Source organism: Motacilla alba, chromosome 5, assembly GCF_015832195.1.
Source record: "Motacilla alba alba isolate MOTALB_02 chromosome 5, Motacilla_alba_V1.0_pri, whole genome shotgun sequence".
Classification (NCBI taxonomy): domain Eukaryota; kingdom Metazoa; phylum Chordata; class Aves; order Passeriformes; family Motacillidae; genus Motacilla; species Motacilla alba.
The window spans coordinates 46,057,540-46,079,903 of record NC_052020.1 but is presented as its reverse complement, the minus strand read 5'-3'; the positions used below and the strand labels follow the sequence as shown (position 1 = coordinate 46,079,903).

Below are 22,364 nucleotides of genomic sequence, written 5' to 3'. Positions count from 1 at the left end.
TCCTGGAGTGCCTCTGGTGCCTGAATGCACTCCTGGAGTGCCTCTGGTGCCTGAATGCACTCCTGGAGTGCCTCTGGTGCCTGAATGCACTCCTGGAGTGCCTCAGCTCTGGTGCATGAATGCACTCCTGGAGTGCCTCTGGTGCATGAATGCACTCCTGGAGTGCCTCAGCTCTGGCTGAAGCATGGAGAGCCTAAGGCTGCCTGCCTTTGGTGGCACAGCCTCATCATCAGAGCTGGAGGGGGGCCCTTCTCCCTGAAGGAATGCAACCCCTCTCCACAGAGTTCTCATGCCTCTGGGCAGAGGGGGCTGGAGGTGGCTTTGCCCACCCTGCTTGTTGAAGCTGGGTCCGGTGGTTCATGTGGCCAGAGGTGGCACAGCCCTTGACCAGGACTTGACAGGAGCTGGAGAGGGCAGAGAAATGTGAGGCTGTGGCAGAATTCTCGTTATAAAAAGTTCAGGCCTGCAGTCAGTCCACTGTGTTTGTACATCTTCCAGTAAGGAAAGCACCTGCCATGCGGAGAGGAGGGTTAGTCAGGAGAAGGTGTAAAAGTCACTTGAGCACTGCCTTTGTGGTTAGTGATGAATTGATACAAAAGCAAGTTGTATCCTGTTTTTGAGAGAAATTCTGTTGTTTACCACTCCTAAGTGACAACAAAACATTCTCAAGTCCAGTTTAATTTTGCAGTAAGGGGAAATTCTAGAACTTTTAATTCTATGTTGGTTTTGTTGGGTTTTCTTTCTCCATGATTTACTTTTGCAAAGGGGAGTTGTTGGCCTCTAGATTGGGAACTTTCTCTGACTTTCCCATTCAGGTTCTCCATCTTCTCAGCCATGACCAGAGTTTAAAAAATTTTCTTCCATGAAGCCTTAATAAAACATAGAACATCTGCCTAAATTACACTGGCTTTCATTCCGTTCAGTGGTGTATGTACTTCCAGATCTAGTTTTTCACCAGTGTGTGAAATCATGGATCTAAAGTCTCTTAGGAAGAATGTTGATTTAAACTCAATAGGATTTTCTTCAAAACCCATACATTTATGGTGCAGCTATTGTTCACTGTGTTGTTAAACAGTTCTGTCCTGAGGGAAAACAGGGAACGATAGCTTCATGCTGCCAACTCCTGCTCTCAGGACCTCTGTCTCCTCAGAAGGGAGCAGAGCCCCACCACCATGTCCCAGAGTTGTAGCAGCATTTGGCCAGTAATGGTTGGGATCTTAGATACTGCCATTAAATTGAGCCAGTTCTGATTTCTGCTGTTTCTCCCCGTGTCTGTGCAAAGTCCTTGAAAAACGCCTCTGTTACACAATGCCTGCTTACCACTCATCTGCTGGGCAGCTGCCAACAGCTCCAGCCAGTACAGCTCTCTGAGAGGCACTGCTGGGGCTGTTGTAGTGGCTCTGGGTTCCTGGTCTGGGTAGATTTCATGAAAAAAGTAATAAATAGTTGTACTTTATAAGGACAGTATCCTTCTGGACTTTTATTTCAGTGTGTGTTTAGGCAGCTTCCTGAGCTCAGTACACATGCCCCGCAGAGCCATACTCCCAATCTGGTTTGGATTTGAATTATTTAAGATCAGCTCCCATTTCCTGTTCTTGATTCATTCATTTAACCTGTTTTCATATATGAAATGTACTTGAGTCACCTTTCCTTTCTTAATCTCAGACACAGTCTTTCAGCTTTCATCTCTACAATCTACATGTTTGCTTCCTCTCCCCACTGTGTCACTGGTTCTGCAATGACAGTGTGGGGCAGAACTGCTGAACAGGGAATCCTCACCTATTGGAAACTCCATAATTAACGGATTTTTTGTCTTCATCATGAAACGACATAACAATTATGTGTAAAATAACTATTAAAAAACTGCTTCACCTAAAACGAACCAGTGTGTGCCCAGGTATATGTAAAGAAATTGTCCATCTTCATTCTTATTTAAAGGTAATGAAACTATTTTTCCATGCAAAACTGCTTGGGTTTCTTTTCTTTTCTTTTCTTTTCTTTTCTTTTCTTTTCTTTTCTTTTCTTTTCTTTTCTTTTCTTTTCTTTTCTTTTCTTTTCTTTTCTTTTCTTTTCTTTTCTTTTCTTTTCTTTTCTTTTCTTTTCTTTTCTTTTCTTTTCTTTTCTTTTCTTTTCTTTTCTTTTCTTTCCCAAATATACAGAAGAGCTGTTTGCATTAGCTGTCTGGATGGTATATGTGTATCCATGTGTTTTCTGTATGGCTCTGTGGTCATGGCAGCAGCTGAGGAATCCTGAATGCCATTTCATGCTCTTTTTCAGTGTTGTATTGAGTTGGTTTCCAAGGGCCATCTTTTCAAAACTAGACACATTTAGCCATGTTAGGGAACTCCACAGGCAGATGCTATTGCCCAAAATACCTTCTTCTTGGCTGTCTTGTTGAAAAATGAATCCAGATGTTTCCAGTTTTGTTTGGTATCAGAGCTATAGAAGGACTGCTACAGTTCTATTTTCATGGCTTCTTGGCATTAATGACAGAAAGAGAAAAAAATGGATTAAAACCTGACACAGAATACATAAAGAAAGTCTTATGTTTTAAGTTAGATTATAAAGTAACAATTGGTGATTGTTGTGATTTGTTCCTAATCTGCTTAGAGCAAAGGACTTATCTTATGTTGAATTCTTTCCATGTTCTCATCAAAAGCCAAGTTCTTTTTTTACAGATATTTTAGTCTCCTCAGCTTTCTTTTCTGGTGTCCTGACTTCAACTCTTGCTTTGCCGTTTTCCATCTGAATCCAGAAGGGTCTGCAGTCCAACATAATGGATTTATTCTTTTGTTTACTGCCCCAATACATACAATATTGTACATTCTTGTCCAAGTCAGTGAATTTATCTTCAGTTCACAGGAACAGTGTTGTCAGGTCAGTAATTGGATGAATTGGTTACTTGCCTAATGCAACATTAGGAAGAAACATTATATCAACTTTTACAGCCCAGAGCAGAGGGGATTCAGCATATTAAAATCCCAAGTTTTAAGCTTTGTCATGGGATAGATTTATAATGTTTCCTTCTCAACTCAAATATAAATCTCACACCAAAAAAAAAAAAAAATGGTTCAGATTTACGGAACATTTTCTTTTGGCACTTGTAAATTATGTTATTAATGTTTTGCATACTGGGGTAGGATTGGATTAGATCTACATTTGAGGGCTGCAGGTGCAAGGCTGTAGTGCTAAACCAGAGGCAGGGTGTCCCTGGGCCCCTGTCAGAAGGACAGCTTTGGACCCTGTACTCGTGCCAGGGTTTGTTCGCCTTCTCCAAGGGGTGCCTGAAAAGCAGAAGCAGTTGTTCCTGTAGCACAATAGCTCAAGCACACACACCTGCTCAGCTTTATTTTTCTTAGGGGAAGTAGGCAGGAGCGATTAGTCCTTCTTTGTGATGTACTCTGGTGTTCTGTGCCTGGGCTGCGTGTGCAGATGTGCTGAAAGCCATTTGGCTTCCTCCAGGCTGGAGCCCTGGGAAGAAGCAGCTGCTGAGCTGAATGAGACCACAGCTAGATTGCACAAGTGATCTTTAGGGTTCAGCTCAGGGCCTGCATGAAGAGAGACGTACATTAGATCATCTTTGTCTGGGCAGAGAAGCTGGAAAGAGAAGGCAAAGCTGGAGTGGGACATGGTATGTTCCCTAAAAAGTTTGTGTGGGAAGATGTGGCTGCTCCAGGAGAAGTTTCTGCCCTGGCACAATTAGAGCTAGACCTCGTTGGCAAGAGATGCAGAGCAGCTCGTGGGCTCACAGTGAGCTCTGCTTTTACTGCTATGACAACACCTAAGCTAAGAACTGATATCTGAGGTGGTTTTCTTTCCCTCGAAAGAAGCTTGCTGAAGTGAAATAATATTTTTGTTTACAAAAATATCAGTCACATCCTGACTGATAGCAGTAACATATTAAGCACTCCTGCTGATTACAAGAGTTTTAAACTTTGCCTGCGACTCTTACCTATAGGAGAACCCAGCAAAGAACATCTTACCTGAATGCTGTGGCAGTCACCAAAGGGAGTGTGGAGATGCTCTCTGCAGGCTCCCACCTTCCTCATCTCTTTCACTTGCTCAAAATACATTCAGAAGGATGCAGAGCCAATAGTGGACTGGTAGTTTGGAATGTCAACACAGTGCAATGAGAGCGAGAGCAAGCTTGTCTTTACAAGTGTTATTAAATGAAATATTTTCTCACCTTAGATTATCTTTTGATATTGTTGAGGCTGGGGTGGGTAGTTCCTGGAGATAGTTAAAATATTAGTAGTGAAGGAAATTAGTTATTGTAATATTTTCTGATACAAAAACATGTCTTTCTGCTGAAGTTGCTGAGTGTAGTGCAGGCATAATTCGTTGAAATCCACTGGTGTCAGAAGCTGAGGGGAGTGGGACATGGGCTCATAATGGGCCTTCTTGTCTTCAAGAAAGAAAAATTCTGCTTTAGCAAACTGTAAGTGAATGGGAGGAGGTTGTGGCACAGGACCATGACCGTTCAGACCCGTGATCTGTTCCACTCAGTTTCCTGTTTTTGTGATCAGTGAGAGGAACATGTAAAACTTCCCCTGATGCGCCGCTGTGTCATCATTTACCAGTGTGGGAAGATGCTTCCTGAGCCCGGGCAGTTGGTGGTTTGTTTGCATCATGGAGTGTGACTTTACCATCTATTTCTGTTACCTGATTCCACTGCATAACTGCTCAAACAACACTGGGAGCCTCTTTGCCCAAGGCAGCCTGTGCCTTTTATGTCTGTCATAAAATCTCCATCAGCTAAACTAGGTTAATGATGCATGGTCTTCTCTTCAGTTTAAAATATGCAATTATACTCTTTTTTTTAATTTGCTGGCCTGGGAGAGTTTTGCATCTCTTCATTATGTTTCTGTTGAACTGTTTGTAACATGTCTCTCACAAGAATGTCTTTCTGGTTGTGTCCTTCAAAAGCCTTGTAACTTCTCTTTTTCTGTTGTGTGATTTCAGCATCTTCTTTGTGATCCACTGCTTTCCGGGCGAAATCCCTTTAAATCCCTTTTTTTTTTTTTCCAGTCACAAAAAAAGAGAAAGCCTCCCATTATCTTAATTTCCTTGGAAGGCAGAAGAAGAGGAATAATGTCTGCATGCAAATTTCCAGAGCTTTCGTGCTCTTCCAAGAGTTGTGGCTGCAAGCAGAGAGGGAGGGTGTATGTATGCATACACCCACCCACTAGTTACTGCATATATCACTGTTGTGGGCTTCTTCCAGAAATAGAAAGGAGCTTCTTATCATGCACCTGGTAGGTGTGTTGTGGCATGACATTTTTTTTGTTTCCTTTTTTTTTGTAATTCCTGCAGACATCCTGCTACTGCTGAAGTTTATAATGAATAGGAGTGAAAGCTGTGTCCTCTCTTTGCACACGCTCAGGCCCACTTGAAGCACCTATCTCTCCTTTGTGGACAGTACAGGTCAGACCTGCCTACAGTCCCCATAGAACCAGTATTTTTTTTTTTTTTAACTGTGGGCGTTACGTTTTTGGTAAGTGTGTGAGTACATGTGCTGTCCTTGCTGCTGTAGTAGCAAAGCACCTGGAGGCAAATGTCTCAAAACCATTTAGGCTCTTTTACCAGGGTTGGCTGGTTTTGAGATGTGGTGGCCATCAGCCACCCCTCTTCAGCTGAAGAGCTGTGCTGAGAAGGGTGCACAGCTCCCAGACGCTCTCCCCCCAAAGCAAAACCACAAAACAGCTGGCTGTGGAAGTTAAGCCTTGAGCAGCATCTGCACCATCAAAAGATAATCCATCTGACCTCCATCAGAAGCAGCTTTTGCCGTGCTGTGCTTCTGTAAAACATCTGGAAACCTGAGCTGGTGCTGTTATGCTCTCTGAAGGATTTATACGCCTGGGATTGCCTGCATCTTCTGGATCCAAAAGGCAGAAAGTCGTAGAGCAGCATAAACAGGTAGCAGAAGAGGTGTCAGAAACAGGAGTTTGGCTGAGGTGTGAACTAGCAAGCTTGAGCTCACTTTCTCCAGAGGGCAGATCCTCATATATTGCAAAGTGTCTTGGCTCCTCTGGGGCTCCTGGAGCTGTAGACGCTTGCATCATTTGAAGATCTGTCCCAAATGCTTTATAACAACTGATAATCCCTTTTTCCCGGGTATTTTGTTTTACACATCCTGCAGTGTGAGAACGTACTGCTACTAGAATTTTGCTGTGGTGTGTTTCTAAAATGCAGATCTGAGAATGCACTATATACATTTATGACTGGCAATAAATCTCAAAATGTTTGAAACCACTGGCTTAGCCAGCTTTCCCTGTTTGAGAACAGCTATTTCACCTTTGTTTCTATTGTGTAGTCATAAACGTGTTACCTGTTCAACTCCTATGGAGCAGAGCTGTGACTAAACGCAGTAAAATTCATTGGCAAGCTGCAGTCTTGTAGCAAAACATCCTTTCCTCATAAGGCAGTAAAGACCTGACATTTCTTTTCAGACTGCTTTCGGCTTTTAATATTTAATATTGCGATCATCCGTTTTCTATCATGTTCTTTTTATTTAATGAGTTGTTGAAAATATTTACTTTCTTCTCCAAACATCTCTGTCCTGTAATCGTTCTGGAGGCATTTGGAACTAAAGTCTTTGATACTCTGTTTATCTGATTTTAGCTCAGTCAAAATTTCTATCAGAGGAATCTGGAAATCATTAAGATAATTTATGTTTTCCATCTAAACCCATTAAAATAATAGTTATTATAATTCTCTAGGCTCAGTGTATGTGTGTGGTTAGGTTTTAAACTGCTGTTTCCAGGATGTTCTAATAAGGTTGGCTCTCTTTTTGCCTTAGTGTGGAAGTACTCTTGCTGAGTTTCATTTGCTTATCTGACTTTGGCTTGATACTGGGGAGAGAGAATGAAATGGCTTCCTGAATTTGGTGAAAAACACCAAGAAAGAGAGAATTTGACACACAAGTGACAATATGTGGGTTCAGTTCCCTCTTCTGCAAACTGATTTCTCTCTATTTGCCTGAAAATTAGGGCAAATTCTCTTTTTCCCCAGCCTTTTGTCAGTCTAGAATCTCAAAAATTGAGGATGTGCTTGTTATGTGCATATTGCCTAAGAAAAATTGACCCCAAAAAGTAGAAATAGTATCAACGAGTCTTCTTGTTAAGATGGATGACATTGCTGGGAAGTCAGTACTTCTTTGGGATTTGGTGGTGCACCTAACGAATGTCTGTACGGTTCTGGTTTATTTCATAAATATATTCCCAGATAAATTCATGTTAGTACAAACTTTTAACAACTGTTAAATTATATATTGAGGATTTTTGGGTAGCAAACACCAGCAAAAGGGTCTGGCATGTAGGATAAGTTTAACCTTTGATAGCAATGTCAACTTCTGTCAAGATCATGAAATACTTGTTTAGTCTTCTACAATGTTTTTTTTTTATTTTCTGTTGATAAAATGTGCAACAGAACCTGCTAAATTTCTTTCTCTCCCACATGATCAAGAGAAAACTTTTGCATGCAGTGAAAGTTGTGTAAATAATTGTAGGCAGCTTGGAAAATATAGATACAAGAAAATATATTAAGTGGGAGCCAAGCCATCTAATTTACTGCCAGGATTGCTCAAACAAAAAAAAAACCAACAATATTTATCATGGTAGTTTAATTAAGTGAATTAAAACTTTTAAAAGTAATTGAGACCATCCATGTTATTGATTCTGTAAAGTGCTCTAAGCAGAACGAGGGAGAGCTGTGTCTAAATGGCCTGTCCCTCAGCAAATGCAGTCTTTTCTTTGTAATGTGGCTGTGGTGTAAGTCTGGGGACCCAAGTGCAAGCTTTGTCACTGAAACCATTACATTTGTAAGCTTAAAGAAGTGTAAACAGTGTTCTAGTATCTTAGTCAGGGAACTTTCTTGTCAAACTCCTGTAATTAAGCTAAAACTGAAATGGAGGCTGTAAGAATGTGTGTCTATATACTTTGGCATTCACTATTGATATTGCCTTGCCTATTGCTAAAGAGCAATCTGTAATCCTAACTCTTCTTTACAGTAGGCAGTAATGAGTTGCTTTATATTTGTTTTTAGATAGAAGAAAAATGTGTGAACATTTGCATATTGATAATTGGGGGGAAATGTAATGGTTAAAGACTATCACAGCTGACTTGGCATTACTGTGAAAGACATGGTCTTTTTTAATGACAGAAGAACAGGAGGCGTGGGAGTGCATTATGGCTGTTAAATTCTCAATACTCATAGGAAGCCCTTTCTTTCTAGGTAAGGCACTCACCCCTGTGAAGGAAAGGCAGCTGCTTGTGACAGATAATTTCCATTTGTTTATTTGCTCACATTAATCGTTCCAGCTAAACAATTCCCTACCATGAATTGAATTTTCTCTGATGCAGAAAAATGAATTTTTCTACTTTATGTAGCTAGAAAGTAGGGCAGTACTAACATTTTGGTTTCTTCACCGGCAGTTGCAAATAAATTCTATCTGGACATTTTGAGATAAAAGTCTGTTTTGCCTGTGCAAACTGCCACTGAGGCTTAGATACCATTGTTGCAAAGCTTAGAGCAAACAGAGCAGCTGTTTCAGTCCAGTTTAAACATGGTGAACAAGAGTGAAGCATATTAACTCCAGCTGTATACTGATAACAGCTGGGAAGGAAAATCCCTGCAAGGGAACCCAAAGTAAATTAGCAGTCTTGGCTATCATGAGTATGCCTCCAAGGGAGGAGCAGCAGTGAAAGTCTGATCATTAGAACCATGGAAAATTTAATGAGAAATTCTCATGCCTCTTTTCATGCTTCTGTAAAGATGCAGAGCAGATTCTGGAGCTGGTGGCATTGCTTCTGAAGATTTTTGATGCAGATCTCTCGCTGTACTCACACTCATGGGCAATTTTAAGATGAAGGCAAGTACTGAGAGAGGGATTCTGTGCAAAGTAATGGTGTTTGAGTCAGAGGAAGTGTCCATACCTTAGCATCTCCACTCGACATCTACAGAATTTGAGAGGCTTTTAATGCAAGAAAAATTTGGGGGATATTACAGTTGTTTCCATAGTCTTTGTGTGATTCTCTAGCTGTCTTTGATGATACAAAGAATATTATGGCACTGTTCAAGCCATTGAACATTGAACAATCCCACAAGTGGGAATGAACAGTTTCTGTGTTGGTGCACAGATGCTTTCAAAATTTCTTGCAATTGAAATAACTAAGCAAACATGTCCATTTTTCTTTTTTTGGTAAAACTGCATATTTTCTCTGTGCTTTCCCCCCTCTATCTTACTTGCTGTCTTCCTCATCCGTTCAGCCTATGTTCATGTTCTGTTTGATGTCCTCTAATTTTCATTGAGTTAGAATTGTATCTTGGGTATGTTCTCCTAAGAACCTTGTGTGCTTGAGGTGGATGTAAGAGGACCAGGCTTAGGCAGCTAAAGTTTTGGACAGGAGGCAGCACAGCTGTCTGTGTCTCTCTGAAAAGAGAACATAAGGATATGAATAAAGACATTTAAATGAGGCCAGTTAGCATTGTCATAAAGTTCTTATAATGTTAACCAGCTGTTAGAGACTTGTTCTCATTCTTTTGTAGATTACATGCCTCTTATTTTGCTGAAAGTCAGCGTGCTTTATTTCTGTGTGCACAGCAAACAATTATATAATAAGCCAGGTCTTCAGTTTCATGTGTATACAATTATGAGAAAGCAGTAGCTTCTCAAAGAAGGCAATTTTGGCATCATAAAGCCTGTTTTCAAGTTAAAAGTATGGAGTATGTCGAGTGAAAATGTAAACATGTATAGATGTATGTGAAAATAGTAGGGGAGTGAAAGAGGACAGGAGAAACATGAACAAGAGAAACAGAATTAAAAACACATCTTGCAAATGGCTTGACAATACCATGTCAAAACAGTTGTAAAGCTGAGTAAACTCCAAAAGCCCAGTGGCACACACAAATATGAGCAGAATTTAAGTGTTCCCAAAACACAGGGACCTGTCTGGGTGGATCACTGAAAGTATTTGAATGCCATATGTTAAAATTATCTCCATCCTTGTGCTTTTATATAAAAGGGATTTTTCCTCAGTGAGAGAAATGTGTGTGATGGCTCTGATTCTTTTATGACTGAAGAAACTTTCTGATTGATCCTGGGACTTTTAATATGCAGTTGCTTTTTGTACAATAGCTGATAATACTGCATTCTGATTTGACTTACTCCCATCTACTATGGTTTGTTTTATTGTGTTTTTCAGGTCTGATAGCTGCACTGGATCACTGATTGAGGTCCCCTCTAAATTAGAACACTGAAAACAATGGCAACAGAATATATAAAAACCTGCTGTAAATTGTGTTTCTGCATGGACAAGGAAAAAAATGATTGTGAGTTCTGACATAATGAGGGTTTAATAAAAGTTTTGCTGCTTTAGTGGTGAGATTTCCCATTAATAGAATGACTGTGTTACCCCTGATAAACTTGATTTCTCTTACAACATCCAAAATTCTTTCCATACCTCCACTTGGAGATTGAGCCCATGCTTGTTAGTATTATGAATTAGAACTGAGAAATAACAGTTGTCTGAAGTCTGCTCTTTGCAGTCTAGAATACTGTCCAAAAAAGCCAGCTTTTTTACCCAAGGTTGTGTAAAGGTCTTGTATCTTTCAAACTCTCAGAATTTGAATGCTTTTTTTTTTAACTCTGTGGGTATTTTTAACTCTGTTAGGATTTTCTTTGGTGTCTTGTTTGTTTGAAGAACTCGTCTATGATACAAGTGTAGCTCTTGTGCAAATTTACTTAAGAAGAAGGTAGTTGTAAATATAAAAGTTTGGGGAACAAAGAGTTTGGATCAGTGCAGGTGTGAGGAGGATGAATATCTTTTCCTGGTGCTAGTCCTGAATGGTGTAAAACTGAATACCAGCAGCTGTTAAGTAAAGTATCAAGCAGAAATACTATTAAATAAAAGAGATCTGTTCATAGTATTGTTCAAAAATTAATGCACATGTGTTCTGTCTGTCTTGCTCTTTATTTTTAGCAGTTTCCATGGTGCAGGAATCTGAAGCAGTAGCTGCAAGCAAGCCAACTATTGTAGAGCAGCCTCCATTGTCTTCTGTGTCAGTGAAGCGTCAAGTTGGCTGTTCTGAGGATTATTTGCTTTCTAAACTGCCCCTGGATGGTCAGGAGGTACCATTTGTGGTCCCTCCATTCAAACTGGCTTATGTACAGCCAAAGAACCTTCCTAGTATCTCACGTGCTGGAGGGATTAAAGGTAAAATACAGACAGTATTGCTGAAATTGTTGTTTAGCTTCTGCTGATCCTTGAATGTTAAGTATTCCTAGTGAAAACATGTTTGCAGAACTTTGCTAGAAGCCTGGGCTTGTTTCAAAGAATCAGATTATGCTGAATTGGAAGGGACACACAAGGGCCATCAAGTCCAACTCCTGGCCTTGCACAGACACCCCATGAGTCACACTAGGTGCCTGAGAGCATTGTCCAAACACTTGAACTCTGTCAGGCTGCTGCTATGACCATGTCCCTGGGGAGAATGGGCAGCTTCTTTCTTTTCTCTCTGGACAGCCAGAGAGGTTTTGGGAAGTATGTCATCCAACTATGAATCTCTGTGATGTTGTATGAATAAAACTGAATGGGATGATTGCACACCAGAGCTCATCTCAAAAGTAATGGAAGATGCTTAAAGGAAATGGAATCTTTAGACAGAATTTATTTTATTTAGTGGAGACAAGGAAAGACCTAACACATCCCCAGTATCCATACCCTCAAGTAAAAGGAGGAGGGTATTCTGGCTTTCATGGTTAATATTCTGGTATGTTTCAACATACTAACACATCTTCCTTTTCAAATTTTGCCAACAGATGGCAGGTGCTACTATTTGACAGAACTTTTGTCCCTGTTATTTCCTGCTCCTTTTGCTGTTTTTTTTTTTTTTTTGGGAGGCCAGGGGGCACAGATCCCCTGTTATGAGGTTTCATATGATACTATTTCTTTTCTGCATCACAACAATCTCGTACTTCATCCTTTGTTACTCCCATACTCAAACTACCAAAATGAGGTACGTGCAATTTAGACACAGTGGCATTTAAAAAAAATAGGATTCTGTCCCACTAACATGAGCATATGCTGCTGTTAGGCTTTTAGTCCTGCCAGGAGACGCAGAGAATTAGGTAAGGGAAAATTTTGGCACAGAGACATACCTGAACAGTTGTTTTCTCTAGGATTGCTTTGCCTCAAGGACGTGATAAGCTGGTAGTATGTTCTTAGTCCCATGTGACTTTATTTCCTTTCTGAAGGTGAAAAGCCTAATAACTGAAAGAAGTCAATCATATGTTACATAACAACTAATGCAGTACTACCTAACTTCTTTGTGTTTGTGGGGTTCTATTCCCACCCTTCCCTCTTCTTCTCCCTAGGTCCCTGCTGTTGCTTCTTTCCTGCTCCTGCAGGGCTATTACCAAAATTCTTCCCCACCCACTGCTGCAGGTACCACTGGTACCGTAGCCAAGCTAAGCAGCCTAGCAGAGCTGTTCAGTGCACACTGACCATTCTGTGCCCCAGCTTCTAGTGGGCTTCATTTGGCATGTCAGCAGCCATTAACAGGCAGCTGAAGAGTTGGAGGTAGAACATGTGAGGCCCCCTCATCTCTGAGCCTGATCTCCCCACCTGCCTGCTTTTTCAGTAGCTAGTTCTTGTAAGTCTGTAGTTGGATATGCCATGGAAAAGCAGGACATGCTCCTGGATTATCCCCTTTGTTACTGGGTCTAGGTTTAGGCTCTGCCTTGCTTAGTCTAATCTCATCTTCAAGATACAGTACAGAGAAGTTCATCGAGGACTCTGAGGCATGGATGTTCTCCAGAGAGAAGGAAGATGTGTCTAACAGCCTTTAGATGAATGTTTTCCTTGTTCATGCTGTTCTTACACGATCTTAACTGTCAGTGACTTGTCTACATTGAGAATTCTGCTTCCTGATAATTTCTGAGGGACCTGAAGTACAGAGTGGTCCTTTAGGCTGCAAGCTGTTAGATCTCCTGGCAGGATGACCTGACTCTCCGTAATTGAGTCTTGAGCAAATATTTTAAATTTTTGAACAAATATTTGAAAAGTGACTCTTATGTCAAGTAGGCAACTTTCATTTCTCTTTCTAAATATAAATACTAATTTTTTTAAGTACAGCTTTAAGCTACATAAAGTTGTGTTTAAAAATGCAGTGTTTACTTTTTAGGGAGATTTACTAAATAGAGTGAAGTGTGCTGTCGTTCTTTTTTCACATTAGCCAAAGCACCGGCATACTCAAAAAATGTATTCAGAGTACATTTTTCTTAGACTGTTGTTAAATATCTGTAGAAGTCCAAGTCCTGCTCTCAGTTCCTCCCCATTTTCTGTGCATGTCTGGCCATTTTCCTTTAGTGAAACAGGACATGCTCAGTGTTAGCTCTTGGCAACCCTTCTGAAAGCAATTAAGTTCTGGCAGCCTTTCTCTTCAGTGCTCACTGCAGTGTGTCTCATGCTCTCACAGAAGTAAGCTAGCAGGAAGAAGTACTCCTGGTCTGGAACACTGGATTTTCCATCATCTGCTGTGTAGAAATTCTTCATGGCCTCTCTTTTAGTGTTCCTCCTGATTTACATCATGCTCAAGCCCATTTTGCTTGAGCTCTTGCTTTATCACTGCCCATGTTCCATCTCAGTGTTCAAGTTTTTCACTTTACTAACACATGCAGGAGAGGACTCTTGAGCAGTGGTAGTTTGCCTCTTATGGTGCAAGATGCCTGCAGAACTGAAGGTACTTTATTGCAGGGTAAAGAACTTTTTAAGAGATAGGTTGAAGTCCAGGGAGGTGAAGTGAAGGAAGCAAATATCAGAGTTTGGCAGAATCCAGGTCATCCCGTTCTCTAATGTGCTGTTACATATGGCTTCTTTTCAGTCCAGACAGTAAAGAACAGTGTACTTCACTGTTTTAATGACCGAGGCATACATGTTTTTTCTGAAATTATTGTGAGCTGAGTAAAGGGGTGGGATTCATGCAGTCTCATATATGTCTACTTATGCCTCAGCCCACAATTTAAGTAATTCTGAACCAGTGATTTTACCATGGACAGACTTGCCATGGAAAGTAGATAAGGAGACTGCAGTCACAAGCTGCATTATCTTTCCCTCCAAGATCTTCCTTTTCCTGTTAACTTCTGTCTTGCTGTCTGTCTTTGGAACCTTCTGTATTTAACTACTTAGGCATTTACTGCAAAACCCCAAGAGAGAATATGCATAGTTTTTTTATGGCCAATTTAATTCCAGTGTTTTCTCACACACTGTGGAAACCTGACATAATGTGAATGTGTGTTTTCTTTTTCTTTTTTTTTTCCCCCTTTACCCAGAGTAGATAATGCTGAAATATTTTGTCCTTTGCCCTGAAGGCACTCTGCCTGCCTTATGAAGCCAGGCAGCATGTGTTATGTCTGGAACTCTTGCATTTGATGTTTACTCGTGCTCCACAGAGTCGGCCAGAGCCTCGTTTGGTGAGCGGAAGGCAGAGCTGCACGCCGTGTACCAGTGGCCCGCCTGTGACGTGTACAACCCCTTCTATCTGGAGCATCGGGTCTCGCCAGATCTCATCAGGCGCTTCCAAGCAAAAGCAGATAGCAGGAAATTGTATGGATCAGGTGAGAAGGACCACACCCTTGCTTCTCTGTCTTCCTCCCCTTTTCAGGGTTTATAGGTAAGAGGAATAAAAGCCATTAGTCTACAGCAGACTTGTTTGGTTATAGCAGTTCTCAAGCTGGTCGCTGTGCTACAGACACTCCTTGGTTGGTGAATCAATCTGCAGAGCCAGCTCTGCTTAATTTTCAGCCACACCGTTACTTTTTTGTCTTTTAGGGGCTGAACAAGGCTTGTATGCATCACACAAAGCTAGAGAAATTGGCAAAGTGAGATACTGTAGCTGCCTCTGATCCAGACCAGGATGCAGTACCGGAGATTGCAGCTACCAGTAAGAGGAGTGAGGGAGATGGAAAAAGGAAGCCAGGCAGTATGTTGAGTAGGAGGAGTGCCTGAGGAGTACATACATGGGGAGAGGAGCAAGCACCAAAAAGCATTCAGGAGCAGATGATAAGAACAGGTGCAAAATGGGGCATGATGCTATATGCTGACTTTTTTTGTCATTTGCTTTTGAAGCTACAGCAGTGTCCCCACTTCTCAGTGTGTGCGAATGAGGGAGGGCTGCGAGACAGTAAAAGTTTAGATAGAAAGTGTTTGGCTACCTTGGTAAAAATTGTCTTCTGCTGTTCATTGGTGTATGTGTCCTGTAGTGAATGCTGCTCAGACTGAAATAAATGACTAGCTCTTGCTTGTGATTGCTAAGGCAAATGCATTCAGAAAACTCCCAACACTCCAGGAAAGGTACACGCTCTCCATGAAATCAGAAGCTGGCAACAGCTGGCATTTTTAAAGATATTTTATTTAGAATGGTATAGCATTCTTATTTTCAGCTGGGGGAAAATGTCTCAGTCTGTGTTCTGTTTTAAAAGAATTCTGATTCACCATAGAGACTACATAAAAAGACTATTCCATATATATTTTTTTAAGAGAACAGAACGCATGTAGAATTTTAGCAGCCTTTAACACATATGGTTTTACCAGGCTTTGTAGGCACCTGTGGTGGGAGCCAAATGGATTTTATTAAACTGTCTTGAACATCTTCCCTTCAGTCCATCATCTCTTTTTCCATTTTTCCTCAAGCAAAGAGAACACTTTACTAGTTTTGTCTTAGTAAGTTTAAACACAGTAAAGGTTTTTCTAGTGTGTCTAGAGTACAGTTCTAAATTTTTTCTCCAGAGTTTTTTGACAGCTGTTTCAGAACTTAGTTTATAGATGTATGAAGTTCTGTTAAAACAAAACTCTAAACCTAGTTTGTCGCAGTGAGTGCTGTGATATTTTTCATGTGTGCGGGTTTAGAACTACAGAATGTATTTATTTGGAAGGTACAAAATAAAAATCTTGAATTTTAATGTGAAGACCCTTCTCTTCATCTTAAAAAAAACAACTCCACACAAACAAACTGAAAAGTGAACTGATTAATGATTTTCTAAAATTCTACTTATTATTGGTAAACAACATATTTTTATTATTAAAATCTTCCTGCTTTTTTATATTTTACAGACAGCTTTCTGTATAAAAATTGACATTTTTTTCATTAAAAATTTGATTTTTTGAAAAAGACTCTATCTTTTCACCCCTGCCCCATCCCCATGTTCCTGAAAAACATTACTAGATAACAGCAGATCATTCTGTCTTTAAACCATTTTGGTCATTTGTAATCTATAGGATTGAACAGATAATTTCCAGCAGTTTGTGAAAGCTATTCTTAGTTAGGTTTTCTCCCTAGCAATGGTGCTAACGTGATTTTTATTGTTCTCTTTGTCTTATTAGTCAGTGATTTAAGACCCAGTGCTTTGCCTGGGTCCCTCGATGTAAGTCGGTCGATGTTTGATCTCAGGAGCCCACCTCACCGATTCATGAAGGTGAGTTCCCCTTGGAGCCAAGGTTACCCTGCAAACTCAGCTTACTCAGTGTATCTGTCCCTGCTGCATTGTTTCCAAAGCAAACACTGGAGGGCATTGCACTGTACACTGGGAGGACTGGAGGGAAAATTTCAACATCTTGACCAACTTCAAGAGGCTTTTTCCTGGTGTCTCCTCTGACATTTGCTGTTCTGGCCCAGCGGGGCTGTTGAGAAACCCAAGTAAGCTGTTAGGCAGGACAGGACAGACGGCATGTCATGGTTCATCATCTTGTGGCTTCTCCCATCAGGGGAACAGTGGAAACTTCCATTGACACAAAACACTGTGTTTATTTATTTCTTGTATAATATTCATGTCTTAAATAGCAATGAAGTTGTGTATATATTCATAAGCAAAAAAAAAAAAGTCTGCTGGCCAAATGAGTCCTCTATTAGCTTGTTGCATCAAAATAGTAATTACATGCTGCTGGATCAAGAAACTAGTAAGGAATGAGGCAGTTATTTGAAATGGAGTATTAGTTTTCATTATGTCTTGTCTGATGGTATAATATCTGGGTTTTGCATCTGTTGCTCTGAATCGATTCCTTTTTTTCTGTCCCCAGAGATATGATTCAGTCTCCAGTGTACCTAGCAGTTCTTCTTCCAGGAAGGATTCACAAGGCAGTAACAGGAGTCTGGGTAATGTTTTCTTTGTTTACCTTGTAATGAAATATTTCCCTTTGCACATGAAACATCAAGCTGTTTCTACTCTGCTGTTGATGTTTTTGTTTGGCTTGGGGTTTTTTTGAGATTAATCTGACTAGCAGATCAGCTGGAGATGACTTGGCAATTTGAATTTAAGAGTTTTGAACTTGCACTGTCCTGTTGTTTGGAGATTCAACAGATGAGACTTTGAGAAGTTCTCATGCTTTTGAGAAATTCATACTTGGATTTACTACCCAAGTGAGCTGTGAGATCACAGACACCGTGTTAGGACAGAATGCAGCACCCAGTCCTTTTTCATGTATCAGTATTTTTCTGTGTGAGGTGCCTGAAATCCAATATCCATATTACACTGGTAATTAGACAAGAATATTGCATGCAAACCCTGTATCCTTATTTATGAAGAAAGCTTAAGAAGTGGAGGTACAGCAAAATAAACCTTCAGAAACTAATCAAGTCCCCACAAAAGTCACCCTGCTATAAGGCAAAGTTTGACCCAGTCTCCTTCTAAAAGAAGACTGAGGCAATGACCTGGTTCCAGTCATGACAGAGAAATGCTGGATATTAAATGGCTCTTTTGACTTGGAGACAGCATAATAGTAAAATGTTTACTAGACTGGAATTGAAATTTGAGAAAGAAGAGACCAATTTATAAACTCAACAGTGAAAGAAGGGAAGTGACAGGATATAAATGTGTTCTGGGTGTCTCAGGAACATGCTTTTTTTCCCTTCTTAAAGTTGTTTGAGTATAACACAAGTTACTAAATTCAGTAGAGATAACCCAGGCACATGGTGTGATTCTTGGCGGGGTCTCCTGTGCAGGGCCAGAAGCTGGACTTATGTGATCCTTAAAGGTCCCTTCCAACTCAGGATATTCTATGATTACATTATTCTCTTCCATGAAATGTGAAGGCCTTTAGCCATGCAGAAGATCAGGTTACTGGACTTGGTGGATATTTTGTCCTTGAAATGTAGGTGTTAAAATATTTCAAACTTTTTTGAGAGAAGTTTGTGAAGATAAGCAGTTCACTTACTAATGAGTTCCCTTATTTCTGGAGTGAACTTTTAAGTAACTGCATTACTTCTAAAAATATTAATTTGCTTTTTTCTGTAGATACTATTACATTATCAGGTGATGAACGAGACTTTGGAAGACTGAATGTGAAATTGTGTTACGTTTCTTCTGTAGAACAGATTTGGATCACAGTTTTACATGTAAGCAAATACAAATAAGTTGGTTATTTATTCAAATAATGGCTATTCAATAACCAATGATTATTCTACTATGCTTAGTGGTAATTGTCATAAAATTTGTCTTTATGTTACTTCAATAAATACTTTTAGGAAAAAAATTAAATTATTTGTAAGTGTTAATATAAACAAAGTTCAGTCAAATGTAATACTACGCTTCAAAGCATCTTCCTCCCCTTTAATTTTTTTTTTCTGTTGCAATCTCTGTTCTGCTGCGGTCAATAAGGAGAAATAGTATATATCTCCTTATGTTACTACACATATGTTAACATATGTTCAATCTGTGAAGTGAGGAAATACTCGGCACATATTCGAAAGCCGAGCTGGTCATTGGCTGGTCTTGCTATGGACATTTGCCTGTGAAAATATGAAGGCAGTAAATGGGAGCAGCTGTGGAGGCACCATTTAAGTGACTTCTGTGATTCTATGACTTTAAATCTAGCAGTTCCTTCAGGGTAGAACCCTAACAGAACTTTGAGGACACATAGCTTCTTGAGGCTTTTTTGTCAGTAAATGTGATACTGTTATGGTGGTTGTATGTACTTCCAGAACTGTGAATAATTTTCAGGCAAGGGAACTTTAAATAGAAAGAAACCTTGTAAGGACATCAAATGGTAAGTCTTGCATTGTCTAAACTGACTTTTTTCAATGTTGCAGTGCAAAGACCTGAGCTGGCCTTCTAGCTGTGGGGAAAATCCTCGTATCTGTGTCAAGGGAATTCTCACACTGCCCAAGCCAGTGCATTTCAAATCTTCTGCCAAGGAGGGCTGCAATGTAAGTAGAGGCATGCAAAATACTGAGAAATATTTTTCCCCACAAAAAATAAATGTGACAGATAAATGGATTTTTTAAATAGACCAAACATCCACTCCTGTGCCATATTTGCTGTGGTAACTACCCAGATATGTTTTACTTCTCCCAGCTTCTCAAAATACTATCAAAAGCCTTATTCCACTTCCTCCCCCTATATCCTGCCTTGCATTGTACTCTTGCCATCCTTCTCTCACAAGCTGGCAGGACAGATATGCTCAGATGAGCTGCTGGCCGTGGCACCTCCGTGGTGGGGGACCAGAGGAAGCCTGGGCATACCTGTAGGTGCACACTGCACACTCATCCCAGGGAAGGTTGCTGAGGTACTGCCTCTCATTTGGCAGGAGACAATTTTCACACTTCATCTCTACAGAAATAAAAATTGGTCACGTGGGACAAGATTCCTGATTGTGGCAGTAAAGGAATATTAAGGGCGTGCAAAGTAAAGCAGTATAAATCTCCCATAATGTGAGCCAAAGGTGAAAGAAAATAAAATTAGCTGGAGAGACTGTAGCAAAAGGTTAGAGAATCTGTTATCACAAGGTGTGTGTGCTCTTGTAAAGCTCCAGAAGAGATGGCCACAACTTGTTATGGTAGTGAAAAATAATCCAGAACTTCAGCCCTGCCAGGGTGTGACAACGCAGGGGTGAATGTCTGTGGACATTGCACTATAAAAGCACGCTTTTCCATGGCAATCTAAAGTGGTAGTCAGGAGCAGTGGCTATAGAGCCCGGATGCCTTGGTTTCTAGGTTTTGGGCTCAGTGGGATTCTCTTAAAATGATAATGCTACTCATCTGTTTTTCTTTCTAGGACATTGAATTTATGGAAACTTTTGTTTTTGCCATTAAACTGCAAAGCCTGCAGGCTGTCAGATTGGTATTTAAAATCCAGACACAGACTCCCAGGAAAAAAACAATTGGAGAATGTTCCTTGGCACTGCGGGAGCTGAGCTCACAGGAGTCAAATCATTGGCTGGATATATCTCCTCCTTCCAAAGCACCTGTAAGTGCCAATACTGTGAAAGAATGTTCTTATCTCTCCTAGAAGGGGTTGCTGGATATGAAAGTAAAATAATTCAGTAGTAAAAACTAGAGGGGTTCTTTTTTTTCCCCTTTACCCTACTTCCTTGGAGAAAGGCATTTTGATGGGGAAAAAATGCAGACTTTTGAACTCTGCACATAGCTGTTCTGGTCATAAACTGCAGATGTTTCTAGGAAAAGAGCTAGAGCAAGCTCTTCCACACCATGGCTCACAGCTTGAGGGAGGGACATTCTGGGGAAATGTTCAGCAAAGAACACCGGGTAATTGTCTTTTCTGACCAAAAAAGCATCAGAAGATCCTTAGGACTCACAGCAAGAGCTCAGAGCAAATGGAATCTGCTTTTGTTATGGAAGAAAAGTGCTAAGATCTTCAGTGGCCTGAAATTGCAGAGACAGCCATATATTTAATGTTCAGATTGCATGCTGTGAAGTAATAATTCAGACAGTTCATTTCCATTAGTGTAATAAGAAGCAGGTGGTTTTCGCAGTGGGATTTCCTTTCCCCCTACCCTCATTTTGTTTGTTTCTTTTATAGATTGTGTCTAGACATTTGTATTTTCAACAAATTAAACTTGAATTAGCAATTCAAAAGCAAATTTTATTTAAGTATGTCTGAGTAATATGAATGATACTCTTGATTTCTAACATAAGTTACACTTGACATTTTTTTGTTCTAATGTGAATAACCATACTGCTTCAAAAGCAGTAAGATAAAGTGACAGAGGAAGCTGGTATCCAAGAGCTCTCCAGACACTCTGGGATTCATGCCTGTAGTACCCTGAGAGGCAGCAAACCCTAACCTCTCTGCCAACTGAAAGCCAAAGCTCAGAGTTGACAAAGTGGCTTCCTCACAGGGCTGCACAAAAATTTGTGGCTGAGCTACAAAGAGAATTTGTGTGTCTTTGATGAACTAGGGCTTGACTTTCTTTATCTAACATGTTGCTCTCTTGCTTAGTGCATTTCGGTTCATTGAAGTGCATTATAAGTTGAAGGCATCAAAGACTAGCAGAGTCCATTTAAATGAAGGCTGTCAGGAGAGGTGGGTCTCCGTTGGCCTTTTCCTGCTGCTCTTACAGTGTTCTGAGGACATTACAGTGTGACAGGAGATCAAAGAGGATGACTCAGTGCAACTTTGCCACTGGCACAAATTCTAAAAAAACCCCAAGAATCAGACTGGAGATCTTGACACATACACTGTGTGTGTGGCAGTGGTGTCTGTGTGTAGGCATGTAAAACACGAGTACTTTCACAGCACAGGAAACTACACAGTATACAGTCACCCTAAGCACTCATGACATTAAGTGACAGGGCCTTATATCAATGGAAACCATTGCTTATATCGCCATATTGCAAAATTCAAAAGTGTAGGAGGGCAGCTCTGAAGGTTTTTGTGTCAGGGGAGCTTACATGCTCTCTCACTTCCACACCCAGATTTAGTCAAGTTGCAAAGGCATTTTCCCTGTATGTGTCTGCTCTTACCACTGCAGAATCTGTACCAGGTAAAAACTGAGGACTAGTGATTTGGCCAGTATCCCTGGCTGCAGCCCACGAGGGCCATATGTGCACCACACATAAGCAGCTCATCAGTGGAGCACATGTACCACAGCTATGACAAGTGCAAGATGCACTTACTGTGCATCTGCAGGTTCTGTATACAACACATGCTTATATTTCTGTCCAGGAAATCCCAGATAGAAATGTGGGAGCCCAACATATGACAAAATTCCTGTGTTTCCTGAGTTTATAAGCAACTTAATCCAGATGTTATGGCAACATTCTTCTGCTTGTAGGTGTGCCGTGCAGAACTTCAAATAGGAACTTGTTTTCAGGCAATAAACAGGAGGATACAGTTACAGATTCTTGAAGCACAAAACCTTCCTGTTTCTTCTACACCACTGTCTTCAAGTAAGTTACATCAGCTGTTCATGCCTCCTCTCTGAAAGCATTTGTCACAGGTAAATTGCTGCTCAAATGGGTTGGCAATTCATAACATTCTTTATGAACCTCAGACTAACACATTGTGTGGTAGATTTCCATTGCCGAGGCTCGTTTCCCCAGATGTCTTACTTGATTACATTTTGTTTGGTTTG

The 22,364-nt window shown here is 40.5% G+C and overlaps 1 protein-coding gene across 6 annotated transcripts in view; it reads left to right on the top strand.

The window, feature by feature from the left end:
• Positions 1–22,364, top strand: part of TC2N (tandem C2 domains, nuclear) — a 33,462-nt gene that overhangs the window by 4,182 nt on the left and 6,916 nt on the right. For 2 of the 6 annotated variants that reach the window (XM_038138948.1, XM_038138949.1), the window contains exons 2-11: positions 8,773–8,869; positions 10,203–10,329; positions 10,980–11,213; positions 14,450–14,614; positions 16,380–16,471; positions 17,073–17,148; positions 18,287–18,387; positions 19,081–19,197; positions 20,045–20,236; positions 22,065–22,179. In XM_038138948.1, the coding sequence (XP_037994876.1) occupies positions 10,263–10,329; positions 10,980–11,213; positions 14,450–14,614; positions 16,380–16,471; positions 17,073–17,148; positions 18,287–18,387; positions 19,081–19,197; positions 20,045–20,236; positions 22,065–22,179 (1,159 nt within the window). In that variant the 5' untranslated portion in view covers positions 8,773–8,869; positions 10,203–10,262. Of the gene's footprint in view, positions 1–5,028; positions 5,256–8,772; positions 8,870–10,202; positions 10,330–10,979; positions 11,214–14,449; positions 14,615–16,379; positions 16,472–17,072; positions 17,149–18,286; positions 18,388–19,080; positions 19,198–20,044; positions 20,237–22,064; positions 22,180–22,364 lie in introns of all 6 variants that reach the window. The other 4 variants (XM_038138947.1, XM_038138946.1, XM_038138951.1 and 1 more) reach the window with 3 other exon arrangements.